Source organism: Carassius gibelio, chromosome A7 (assembly GCF_023724105.1).
Source record: "Carassius gibelio isolate Cgi1373 ecotype wild population from Czech Republic chromosome A7, carGib1.2-hapl.c, whole genome shotgun sequence".
Classification (NCBI taxonomy): Eukaryota; Metazoa; Chordata; class Actinopteri; order Cypriniformes; family Cyprinidae; genus Carassius; species Carassius gibelio.
This window is the reverse complement of record NC_068377.1, coordinates 22,081,235-22,093,849: the sequence shown is the minus strand read 5'-3', so window position 1 is coordinate 22,093,849 and position 12,615 is coordinate 22,081,235. Positions and strand designations below refer to the sequence as shown.

Sequence of the window (12,615 nt, the reverse complement as noted above, 5' to 3'; positions counted from 1 at the left end):
GTTTATTTTTTTAATGACTTGGCTACTTTGAAAAACCAAAACTGAGAAGAGAAACGTGATCATAGTGGATAAAGAGAGCTGAAGTACTGTACTATAAGAGAGATTCAGTGCATACCTGTATTTTACCCAGCTCTCCAGTGCTTTCCATCCGGCTGGCCACATTCACAGTGTTTCCCCAGATATCATACTGTGGTTTCCTGGCTCCAATCACCCCAGCAATCACTGGGCCATGGTTTATACCTGCACAAACAATCATGCACAGATCACTAAACAAACTCTGCAAATATGACATTTACATGATTTCTGCACGCACGCACACACACACACACACACACACACACACACACACACACATATATATATGTATGTATGTGTGGTCTTAGGCCATTAATATTTTCACAAAAAAAAAAGAGAAAAAAATGGTATCAAGCCAGTTATTTCTATCTTTTTCTGTAGAGTATAAGTAGGAAACATCTGTTTACATTTCCAAAAACTGACAACAGCCAGTTTATAAGCACTAATCATTTTTGGAAGATGAATGAACAATATTGCTGCTCTGAAAACACCAGATCAGGAGCTGCTTGAATGTAAAACAACACAGTGCCACGATTCACTCTAAAAGAGACAGCGGCAGTGCATAGATTTATTTCAAAGAAATCACAGCCTTCACAACTTAAAGCTTTCAGATGATGTATAAATTTCAATTTCGAAAAAAAATTGACAATTAATAGATTATATATAAAACAGATCTTTGCCACAGATGAGCAGTATGCACTCAGACTCTTTAATGAAGCATTTATGAAGCATTTCACGCCAGTTCCCAAGTGCATCTGTTACCCTGAGCTGCTGAAGAGCTGCTGCCTCTGTTTTCAGTGAGATTTTCAGCTACATTTTTAACCCTTGATGCAGAAGTAAAAGTTTAAAAAGAAATATCTATGCAATGCCTGGACGTAAAGTGTTTTTCATCCCGAGTCTGAATAAATGCAAGTATTAATTCTGACTCCAAGCAATAACTGAGTAATTAACAACAGTGTAGAATTGAGGTGTCTGTAATCATACTCACCGACCCGAAGCCTGAACGAGTTGAAGGAGTGTCTGTTGATGCCGTCCAGCTTGCCGATCAGAGCGATGGCGAACTCCACCATGTTTCCTATCTGAGCATTCTGCCTCTCACGGTCCTGAGGGCACACACAACAGAGCTCAGTCAACCAGGGACACCTACATTATGTAGCTTGAAGGACACTTTTGGAAAATGCTGGAATAAAATGAACTGCAAAGAAGAAACTTCTCTTTCAGTTGGTTTTTATATGTGCTGCCTCCTATTTTTATCAGCTTATTCATCAAGCGCTCCTCAGTCACAAGTGCTGGTCAGCCTTTTCATTTTTCATAACAATACAGTTAAGGTGAATTGAAATCTTAAAGCACTAATGTGTTGAATTAAAATTCATCAATTATTTCAGCATGTTCCCTTCTCAGGAATGTTCACTTCTCAAGCAAATCTCATATGTAAATGATATTCAAGAAAAGAAATTCACTATAATTTCTGTTAAGTCAAGGACATGGGATTGTAAGAGTATCTAAAGTATTCAGATCGACATTTCTTACCCATTTCCTCGATGGGAAAGTGCTAAAGCTAAAGCAACACTGCTCAAAAACAGTTGCCTCATGTATCATCAGCCTTAGCTTGATATCAGAAATGTATCAGTCCATGTTGCGTTAGATTTTGGTAGATCTGTTTCTATCAAGCTTTTGAAATTCGCTGTCACTTAAGATTTTTGCCATTTTATAAAAACCCATTTTGAGGTTTAAATATGCAAATTGCTTTGTGCGATGCGGTGCGTATCCTGATGCTATACGTTTATTAATACAGAACTAACTTAATTAATCTTTTGATTAGAATTAGTAAGTAATCATACTAATCAACCACTTAACTGTAATTCACAAAAATGTTAAACACCCTGTCTACACTCAGAAAAAGAGGTGTGTAAAACAAACTTTAAGTTTCAGTGAAATAGAAATAGATATTTCTTCTATATTGTGATTATTGGGGGGTAAAATGAAGGACAGGGACTGGGTTCTATCAATCGTTGTAAACTATGATGGAGGCAGATCTGAATGTGAGCTTGCAGGGGCAGGGTTTAAGCTGAATAAATGATAAATGATTTCCAGCATGCTTCACATGAGCATCGATGAATACTTAAAATAAGATCAATAACATGCATGTAGAAAATAGATGTGAAGTTTCATTTGAAACATTACATTTAATGTGCGAATTGATCAATTCAATTGAGCAATTCAGCTCAATTTCCGATTTAGTAATCCTGAAGCTAACCCTCAGGATATGAAAATGACGCCATGACTGACTGGCTTTCAATTCAGTAGCTACCAAATGTCAAAAGTATGACGGCAAAAGCTGACAATTTAAAGGGGTCATATTTCCATTTCTTTAGTGTGTTATGTAGCTATTTGTGCATGTATACGATCTGCAAAGACGCAAAGCTCAAAGTCTCCCACAAAAGGATTTTACGTCACGACACGATATGGAAACATTTGCGAAATGCCACCCAAATGTTCATGTAGTGTTAATGCAGCCATGTCAGGGAGACACAGCGTGTTTCTGTGCAAAAGCAAAAGCACTTTATTTGGCCTTCGGAAGTAGATGCAATGAAGAATGATTAGTTAAGATTTATTCAAAACAGAACAGCACTATCTAAATGTTCGAATTTGTGCAACACATTAAATGGACGACAGTTTTGTGAACCTAGGAGAGTACGAGTATTTGAAAAAGAATGTGTTTTTTGAACATTTGAACATGTCAACATATTCTGTTACACCAAATACACAAAATAATGATATTAAAATAGTATCATATGACCTCTTTTACACAAAATTAAATAGTTTCTAAACCTACAATTAGCATGAGAGAGAGCATGCTCCTTCACTTTTTTCTTAAATATAATATACACAAGACATCGGAGAGGTAAAGACTTTAAGAATGCATTTATTGAGTCTTATGTCTCTGAATTCCCTTTGCTCTAGATGTTTGTGTAGGGGTATGGGGTAGTGCAGTACCTGGCTGCTCTGTTCTGGAGGTCCGCTCAGTCCCGCAGCAGACATGTACGTGCTGCCGATGGTTTTAATCTTCTCCACACCACTGAACTTGGGCTTAGACAGCAACTGCAGGTAAAGAGAGGAGGGAAGGGCCAAGTGGATATCAGTGTTTCAGAGCAGCAGAAATCCATGCCATGATGTTATCTCACATTAAATGACAGAGAGAGAATGAGAGGAACAGCAGCCATACCACAGTGAAACTCAGCACTATCAATATGTGAAGCCTGTATTTAGATCCCTCTGGGTGAAGCAAATTGCTGCCAGAACTGTTGGCCTAAACATTTGTGTGGTCAGTCAACACAGGGCTTTGTTGTGATGGTGATCACCAACGAGTCCTGGCCCTTTCCTTGCTGACTCCTCAATCCAAATGCAGCTTACATAAGTAAGCAGTTGAAGAGATATGACTGTCCATTTACACAACGGCTGCCTCGTTTCATTAAATTACCAAAGTGATAGCTGAGGTGAAGTCCTTAGAACTGAAAGCATTTCGGATGTTGGCAGAGCGCTATTCATACTCAATGATTCATCCATTCATTCTTTCATTCGTTCAGGGAATGACAGGAGAAGAAAGAGTGGAATAAGGAGATCAAATGCATATGCTTTGAGACATGACATCACTCTGACCTCATCAAAGTCGGCGATGATCTCATTGAGGAGCCTCAAACACTCCAGTCCTTCTTTATTTATGTCACACTCAGTGTAGAACTCTTTGAAGTCTGGCACCGAGGCAAACATCACACATACACAGTCATATGACTTATAGTACAGGTCCTGGAGAAGAGGATCAGAGAGACACATGCAGCAAATCTCGCAATCATTCACATGGTACCACAGACAAAAAACAACAACAAAATATGTTTTATGACGGGACATTCACAGACTAATGTAAATATGCATGATTGGTTCATGATATATGATGTTGGGTGTTTTGAGTAATAGAAAGAACATTTTCTCTAAATGCACTCCAAAATCAGAGAGGCACATGACTAAATGTTCTGAGAAATAGATTTATTCAGGAAGGACATTCAATTGATCGAAGGTGACCCTGAAGACTTAAAACGGTCCAAAAGGAAAAAAAAATGCTAAAAATATATAGATGTTCTTTTGAACGTTCTATTTATCATAAATGTTTTTTGTTTTGTTTGTTTTTTTGGGAGGGGGGGGGCACCAAATCTGCATATAAAAATGATTTCTGAAGGATTCTGTGACACTGAAGACTTCTTCCAAAAACAATGAAAAAAATCTTACAGACCAAAAGGGACCAGTAGTGTGTTAAATTAACATAAAATTATTTCTGGACAGTGAGAAAAAGGAAATAAGACAAAACTTTTAGATAACTGTAATAATACGCTTACATTTCTTGTCATAAAGACGAGAAACCATTGATAATAAAAATACTCATAAGTCACAATAATTATTTCAGGCCTATTTTCAGACCTAAGTTCTTAATTATGGTATGGTATATTATAAACTGTGGTAGAAAATGATTGAGAGGTTACTATAAGATTGAGAGTTGGATGCTCTTAGAGTATGATATTGGAATGGTATGGTGGAGTATTGCATGATATTATTATCTTGTGTGGTATATGGAAGTGTTTCCCAACCTTTTTTCATCTTAAGTTCTGCCACAGCCCAATCTATAAGGCTCTTACAAACATTCATCTTTCACACATTATTTTGTTTCCTTAAAAAGATCTGCAAAACCATTCAATTATTCAAAGTGAGTAATTTGAATGAATTAACATTTGTTTCTGTTTTAAATATTCAACAAAGCTAAGTCAAAATCTTTCCAAGTGTCCTTTGGAACCGGCTTAGGAACCCCTGATTGGGAATCACTGGTATATGTCTGGTCTTGAATGGGAGACATGAGGGGGTGATATACAGGCTCATCCCACCCATTCCAAGCCGGTTCCTACCTTGTATTTCCTGTTTAGTAAAGAAATAGTGGACAGCAGCCCCACCTCATTCTTTTTGTTCTCGCCCACGAAGAGAGCGGCCACGTGCGCAGGGAGAACATTCTCCAAAAGAAGACGGTTCAGGTTTTCGCACAGCTCAACTTCTTCCCTATCGGCCATGTTCTTGTTCTTCAACAGGAAGTCCTGACGACAGCAGTACTCATTCTGAGAGGAAGAGCGAGAGAGGACAGAGCAAAGATGGGCGTAACTCTCTGCCCTGCCAGTATGGCGTGTTTGGGTTGTGTGTGGTGTGAGGTGGGTACCTGGTGGGATATGAGCAGCATGGTGAAGAGGAAGAGTGTGATGTAGATGCAGCTCATGAGTTGTGGGTCCTTCATAAGTCCATCGTTGAAATTTTTTTGAAATGTGCTGTAGATCGCCATCAGAGTTATTTAGCAATGTTAACAGTGTTATTAACGTTGAGTGTGAAAAGATGGCAAAGCTAATAGAATTGGAGGGGAAGGGGAAATGGGGGATATAAGCATCTACAATTTAATAAAAAATGATTTGACAGTTAAATGCATGTGTGTTTGTGAGAGTGTACCTGTTGTGGTTGGTGCCGAGCAGGCAGCTGCAGTTGTAGCTGTTGAAGAGATTTTCCTGAGATGATGCATAGAAGATGATGATGTAGGAAACGCTAGAGACGATGAGGAGGAAGGCCATCTTCAGCTCCAAACTCACCCTCAAAAACACGCCACAGGCGATCAATGCCAATATACAATTATATACGGAGTACTGGAAAGACAAAATCATACAGAAACAAACAAAAATAAAAAATCATATTTGTACAGTAACATCCTAAATAATGTAATAAATAATAATGCAAATAATTTGTTAGGGTAACAATCTGGATTTAGAGTATTCATGATAAACTGCATTTAAAAACAACCAGAAGTTTAGAGAATGTCTCCATGTAGCTATCCGTGTAATCTTGTGTGTGTGTGTGTGTGTGTGTGTGTGTGTGCTTGTGCGTGTGTGTGTGTGTGTGTGTGTGTGTGCTTGCTACTCACAGGCAAATATCGAAGTTCATTTACTAAACATGGATGGATGGTGCTGTTATTTTCAATTTTAAAATACTGTGGATTGAAAAAGTTTGATGAGCAACAAAGTTTAGAAGTGGACCTACTTTTGTAGTGCTTCAAAAAAACAAACAAACATACACCAACAATACTGTCTTATTATTAAAAAAGCATTACAAAGTTGAACATGGCGATGATGACTATGACTGCGGTGGCCACGGTTGCCAATGGGAGGCGCAGAAAAGGTTTCTTAACCACTGCTTCTGAAAGCGCCGAGAGCCACGTACATGACTTTAACTTCTCCGGAAACATCCTCTGAGAAATAAAAAGGGAAAAGAAAGGGAAAAAACAGCTGTTTAAAAAAAGACAGAGCTGGATTTGACGGAAGTAACGGACGTCAGAATGTGTTGGAAAATGCTACGGTGTATTTAAATGGGGCAGAGAGGACACTGGGAGGAACACTGTATGCATGGGCGTCTCACGTGTCATGGTGTGTTTATGTATTTATGTTTGTGACACTGTAGCAAAATGTCAGTCTGTTTTTAGTTATTTCACATTCACACATAAGTCAGTGCCAACAGTGGACACAGCATATGACAATCTCCATGCCACAGCATCTTTAAAAACCATTATACCTTTACTGTGCTAGACACACAAACAGAACACAGAACCCATCAGACTAAGTGCATGTCTGTGCTAAGGCAAAGGTAGTGGCAGTCTAACCTGTATATGACTTGCAAAACAGATGCAGAGAATCAAAAGCAGAACACACGCCAACACCGCAAAGGCCAGCCCCAGCTCTTTACGACTTAGAGAGAGAGAGACAAAGAAAGAATCATACTCTGTCAGGGCAAATGGTTGTAACATATGAAGACACGTTCAGCACCAAAGTGTTCAATTGAGTCTGCCTGTGTTGCTTAGCTTGTATTCATGACACTTACTGATTTGTAACAAGCATTTGGATGATGAAGATGCATAAAAAGATGAAGGTGGCACAACCAATGTAGTATTTAAAGCTTGGCATCTCTATAGTCCTGTACTGAGGGAACAACACACACATATTTTAATACTCATTTATTTGTGTTATTTGTTATTTTCAAAAAAAAAAAAACACAGTCTATGAAACCTGAATGAAGTTTTAGGACATTTAAGTTAAACCCACAGTAAAATAGCTACCTGCTTTTCCAGATCTCTTTTAGTAAACCACAGTGTGAGGCCAGAGTTTTCTTCAGACTTCATCCACTGCCTGCACACACACACACACACACACACACACAAAACTTTTCACTCGTTTTCATGCATATACTAACTGCACAACATTAACCAGACCAGACTTAATTCAGTCCAAAATGATTTGATGTGCTTGTTCAAGACTAACTTGCTGGAGCTCAAATCATTGATGGTGGTGGTCATCCTGTCGTAAAGATCTTCATCAAATTTAGTCTTCTGTGATTTATTCCTACAAAAACAGCATACACAGATCATAGAGACAGTAACACACTTTGTAACCATGAAGTAACACACACACACACACACACACACACACAATGCACATGTCTATATGTGGGACAGGAAAAATGTTCATAGCTGTTGTCATGCTGTTATTGAGTTATATTTGACTGCAGCCAGTTCAGGGGAATCTCGGGTGAATATGTGTGAAGTCTGTAGCTAGAAGTGGCTTGACTTGACAAGTTTTGCAGTTAATGCTTTGTGTAGTCAAATAGACATAAGAAAGAAAAGTTCTAATTTAATTTTGTTGAGAATTGAGGTGGTGTTTTTATTTGTGTCTGTGATAATAAGTGTGAGACAGGATCCCGTGAGTTCATTTAAACGCCTAAAAGAGATTGCAAGTGTCCCCTTGCAATATACCTCAACACGGCTCAGGAAAGAAAATTCTGTTTCCTTTCTCTCTCTCTCTCTTTGCAAGCAGAAAACACACATGCTTTCGGGAGCGCTAACCGTATGACTAGTTAGCAGTGGCTCACTGAGCGTTTGCATTGTTAGTGTTAAACTACGGGCCCCATAGAGCTGGCTCCACTCACTCACTTATATGTGCTCAAGGGAGGGACAGGTAAAGAGAAGGACTCCTCAAGAGACTCATCAAAGCTGTCAGAGAGCAACAGTGAGAAAGATAACTTCAACATCGCTGCTTCATTCAGCAAGACCGGGCAATAGACACACACAAAACAGACACACAGATGACACAAACACAACTCACCTCTCTACAATTTTGTTATGTACTGATCTAAGAGGGATGTCCTAAAGAGAGAGACAAACTTAAGCATCGTTCATAGAGAGTTGCTTTCATCATCAACATCATCATCAATCGAGTAAATATAATAATGAAGATATTACCCTTATGACAGCATCATTTAAACACTGTCACCACTTTAGAAGCATGGGTACTCTATCTACTGTATGTCTGTCATAGACCTGATGAATAAATTACCGTACTTCTACCGTAATGCAAAAAAAAACTAAAAAAACATAAAAGTACACACAGGATGTTATGATGAAACAATATAATGGTAGAATATAATGGTATTCTTTCTGCAGATGCAAACATATGTTGGCGGCATGTAAGTAGTAATAAATGGGCAAAATAAGTATAAAATGAAAGAAAATCCCTTTATAAAATATATCAACTGTCCTTTTGTTCAACAACTTTTCTCATTTTAAAACTTCACCGTTTAATTGTTAATGAGGTCTTGCATTTTTTCCACTGTATGCAACCCTTTTTACTTTTTAATGTTGGGAATTTGCCTAAAAGGAGCAGTATCACACACAGTTTGATGGTCAAAATAGATGGCATCATCGAGGCTTGTCAGCACAGTGATTTGATTGGCTATTATTTGGGCTGTCTGTCATTTGTCTGTCATGAGGTCAATTCTCATTGTTGAGCATTCACTCGTTTAACATGTGTTTCTGACCTTGCAGCGACCCTTCCCATTGACCATAGCATCAGTGCTGAATTCCTCTCGGCTCTGCAGATGGGCAAAAGGTTTAACAGCCCCCCACGACTCCAGGAAGCGTGTCATACGCACAGATGCTCGCATCTTCAAACCATCACTCACACGAGGCTTAGTGACACTGGGAGCCATCAGTGATGAGTCTTTTGACTAAACATGGACACCACATCAACATGTTGAGATTCACACACACTGACATATATGTGACAGGCACACACTACTAATATATGTTTTAAAGTTCCTACCCGCGGGTCTATGACCAGGAACGTCTTGATGTTAAGCTCTTTAAGGTAGGAGTCTCTCAGGTGACCATTCCCCTCCTCCACCTCATACGCTTTGTTCAAGTGCTTCAGAGTTGCCTCTGTGATGTGAACTCGGCTAATGGAGGAAACACAGATGTAGAATCTTATGGAGATGAAATGGCATTTATGATACTGTATGCAGCTTAAAATGTTCTTGTTTGATAAGCGATTTTATTGTTCATACCCTGGTAATCCACCTGACTCCATATGATTGGCTAAGGTGACATCATGTGACCACACATCAAACTGCCATTTCCGTAAGCCAATCACACCACAGAGGACGTTTCCTGAGTGCACACCTACACGCATGTTTATATCCACACCTGTCGCCTCACGCACCTGCCTGCAAGTGATGATTAGAAAAATATTCAGGCTGTTATTTGCCACATACACACACAAGGAACATTGGCCAGTGCTAGGAGAAACACTATAAGGAGAAATGCTGTGCTAATAATGATTACAGACTTACTTGATGGCTTCACACATGTCCAGGCCCATTTTAACACAGTTTTTGGCATGATTTGGCAGGGAAACAGGGAGGCCAGACACACAGTAATAACAGTCACCAAGAATTTTTATCCGCATACACTCATTCTCCTACAGGGGAACACACACAAGCAGATACTAGTCATCTTCAAGGACAGCTAATATGTTAAATTCAGAGCACAAGTATCTAATTTACTAAATCATCAATGGTATTTTTGTTTAGGAACCAAACTGACTGATAATAAGATTGGATTTTAATACATTTAATAACATAATAATCATTAAATTACATCCAGCGCCATTGAAAAAGCTCGGGGTCAGTTTAAAATAACGTTATTCAGTTAGGATACACTGAATTGATCCAAAGTTAGAGTGAAGACAATTATAATGTTACAAAAGAATTCTATTTTAAATAAATGCTGTTATTTTTAGATGCTCATGTTTCCACAGACATAAGCAGCACATTAAGCAGCACAACTGTTTTCATCATTGATAATAAAAATGTTTCTTGAGCACCATAAGGCATATTATTTCTGAAGGGTCATGTGACACTGAAGACTGGAATAATGGCTGTTGAAAATTCAGCTTTGCCATAATAGTAATAAATCATATTTTAAAACATATTAATGTAAATAAGTTCTTTTAAATTGTAATATTATTTGTCACTATAATTTTTTTAATTGTATTTTTTAACCAAATAAATGTTGCGCATAAGAGCATAATTATATTGTATTATATACATTTAGTCCTATATCGTGATACTTACTTTTGCAATCTGGTCAAATTTCCCAAAAAGTTCATTCAGCATGATCACAAGCTCCTTAGGAGAACAGTCACTGGCCAGACGGGTGAAACCCACAATGTCAGCATACAGGATGCTAGTAGAAAGCAGACAAAAAGAGACACTGTGTTTTTGTAATTCTGGAACTGAAACAAAGGGGAAGAACATGCTTGCTAGTTTGAAGAAGAGGCACTTAGAAGTTGATATGATTGTGCTGAGTATTTTTTAATGAGGAGAACAGAAGCAGCTCAGTGTCAGCTGCCTGAACGCCCAGAGAAGTATAAAAACTTCATAAACATGGCTCATGGAAATTAACCTTGAAGACCCAGCTGTTCTCAATGTGGACTACAGGACCAAACACACACACATACACACAATCCATGTCATCACACTCCTAATGAACAAGTTCAAAAAGAGAGCAGACCCCATGAATTTCGGCGGGTGAGCAGCTCTCTATTGTTTGCTCACATACACAGGTAAGTGAATCTGTGTTCTATCTGAGCATCTGTAATGAGAGACAAACAAGCCGTCTATCTAAATATAAACAGCTGCCTGAGAACCAAGCATTGTGGGCATGGGACAAAGAATAATAATAGATGCACCCCATCCCCCATCTTCACTCTTGGGGTTGATGGGAAATAAAACTAATCAAATGAGTGGCCTCATGATGAGCACTCTGAGAGTCAGGGCTAACAGACTGACCATTCATTCCCTCTCATGACCTGATTAATGAGGAAGGGCCAAATTAGAGCATGGAAACGTGGAACAACACACAAACAACTAGATATGAATGAGGGTGTATATGTGTGTGTGAGCACATAACGTGTTACCTGACGTTCTCATGTCTCTTCACGTAAAGACTGTGGAAGTTGTTGTCACAAACCATACGCTGCTGTTCCTCTCTATCTTTACACTTGCAGCGCTCCATTATGGCCAACTTCATCTTCATGGATATGTACACAGGAAGCACTGACTGTAAGAGGTTTTCCTACAGCACAACAAACAAATACACACATTTAAAGATAATACCCGTGAAATCATACATCCAGTTTGCTGTAAAAGTCTGTCTGTGAATTAAACGTGTTCTTTTCTTTAAATTAAATACGATTTCTGTCTAATCTTGGGTGTCCTATTCTTTGTCAGTTTCAACTATTGTTTGATTGTAACAGCTTAAGTGTCAACAGAGATCTGGAGTAGTAAGAGAGGGTAATGGGAAACTAACAGATCATGCGGTTTCATTCAGAAGGTCATTTCACTGTGTCTTGTAAGGACACTAGTGTCCCGTGTGTATGAATGTTTGTTTTAAGGATCCACCATTGTTTCTGAGATTTATTATTCTGAACATATACCGTCAGGGAGGTTAACAGCCAGTCATTAAACTGCTTTTCACTGTTTCCCTTACAAGATGTCACTTCCTTGACAACACTCACAACAAACCAAGAAACATAAACAAGCTTAAAAAGGATACAAGTAGTTGAGCCTATTTCAGTAGAAACCTCCTTGATTCACTTTTCAATGTCTAATATAACAGTAACAACATTAATATAATATGCATGGTGCAAATTTTAATTAGTGCATAGTGCATATTTTACATGAGTAACGATTTTTCTAACCACGTGAATCCTGTATGTTCAGCTCACGTATGCTTTTAATATTTTTGCATTAATTAGTTTGTCCAAAAGGTGACAACACTGGCCCTGGACATGGTTTCACAGTTGAAAAAGAAACATGAGACAGAAAAACAAACATGACAACAACTATACGTTAACGAGCCACTCTAGTTTAAATAAGTACAACGAAATCAGTCATGACGTCTGGAGAGAAATAGCGCAGACACTGAACGAAGTTTAAACTTTCTAGTGCTATTGTATCTATTTCTAGTCTGTTCTAGTCTAGTTCTGTATGTTCTGTCTGTGACCAACTGTGTTCGTGTACACTCTTAATTGGAGGATACTTTAAAAGAATATGTTTTTGGCTGTACACATACACCAA

General features: G+C 38.4%; 1 protein-coding gene across 2 annotated transcripts in view; it reads right to left on the bottom strand.

Annotated features, from left to right (window-relative positions):
* Positions 1-12,615, bottom strand: part of LOC128016846 (adenylate cyclase type 2) — a 40,924-nt gene that overhangs the window by 1,241 nt on the left and 27,068 nt on the right. For both annotated transcript variants that reach the window (XM_052601679.1, XM_052601680.1), the window contains exons 6-25: positions 11,454-11,611; positions 10,609-10,720; positions 9,826-9,953; positions 9,541-9,699; positions 9,300-9,432; positions 9,016-9,204; positions 8,304-8,344; positions 7,464-7,544; positions 7,262-7,331; positions 7,027-7,124; positions 6,809-6,893; positions 6,263-6,400; positions 6,077-6,142; positions 5,611-5,801; positions 5,330-5,435; positions 5,073-5,231; positions 3,736-3,882; positions 3,073-3,177; positions 1,064-1,178; positions 116-240 (exon numbers count right to left, since the gene is read on the bottom strand). In XM_052601679.1, the coding sequence (XP_052457639.1) occupies positions 116-240; positions 1,064-1,178; positions 3,073-3,177; positions 3,736-3,882; positions 5,073-5,231; positions 5,330-5,435; positions 5,611-5,801; positions 6,077-6,142; positions 6,263-6,400; positions 6,809-6,893; positions 7,027-7,124; positions 7,262-7,331; positions 7,464-7,544; positions 8,304-8,344; positions 9,016-9,204; positions 9,300-9,432; positions 9,541-9,699; positions 9,826-9,953; positions 10,609-10,720; positions 11,454-11,611 (2,406 nt within the window). The remainder of the gene's footprint in view (positions 1-115; positions 241-1,063; positions 1,179-3,072; positions 3,178-3,735; positions 3,883-5,072; positions 5,232-5,329; positions 5,436-5,610; positions 5,802-6,076; positions 6,143-6,262; positions 6,401-6,808; positions 6,894-7,026; positions 7,125-7,261; positions 7,332-7,463; positions 7,545-8,303; positions 8,345-9,015; positions 9,205-9,299; positions 9,433-9,540; positions 9,700-9,825; positions 9,954-10,608; positions 10,721-11,453; positions 11,612-12,615) is intronic.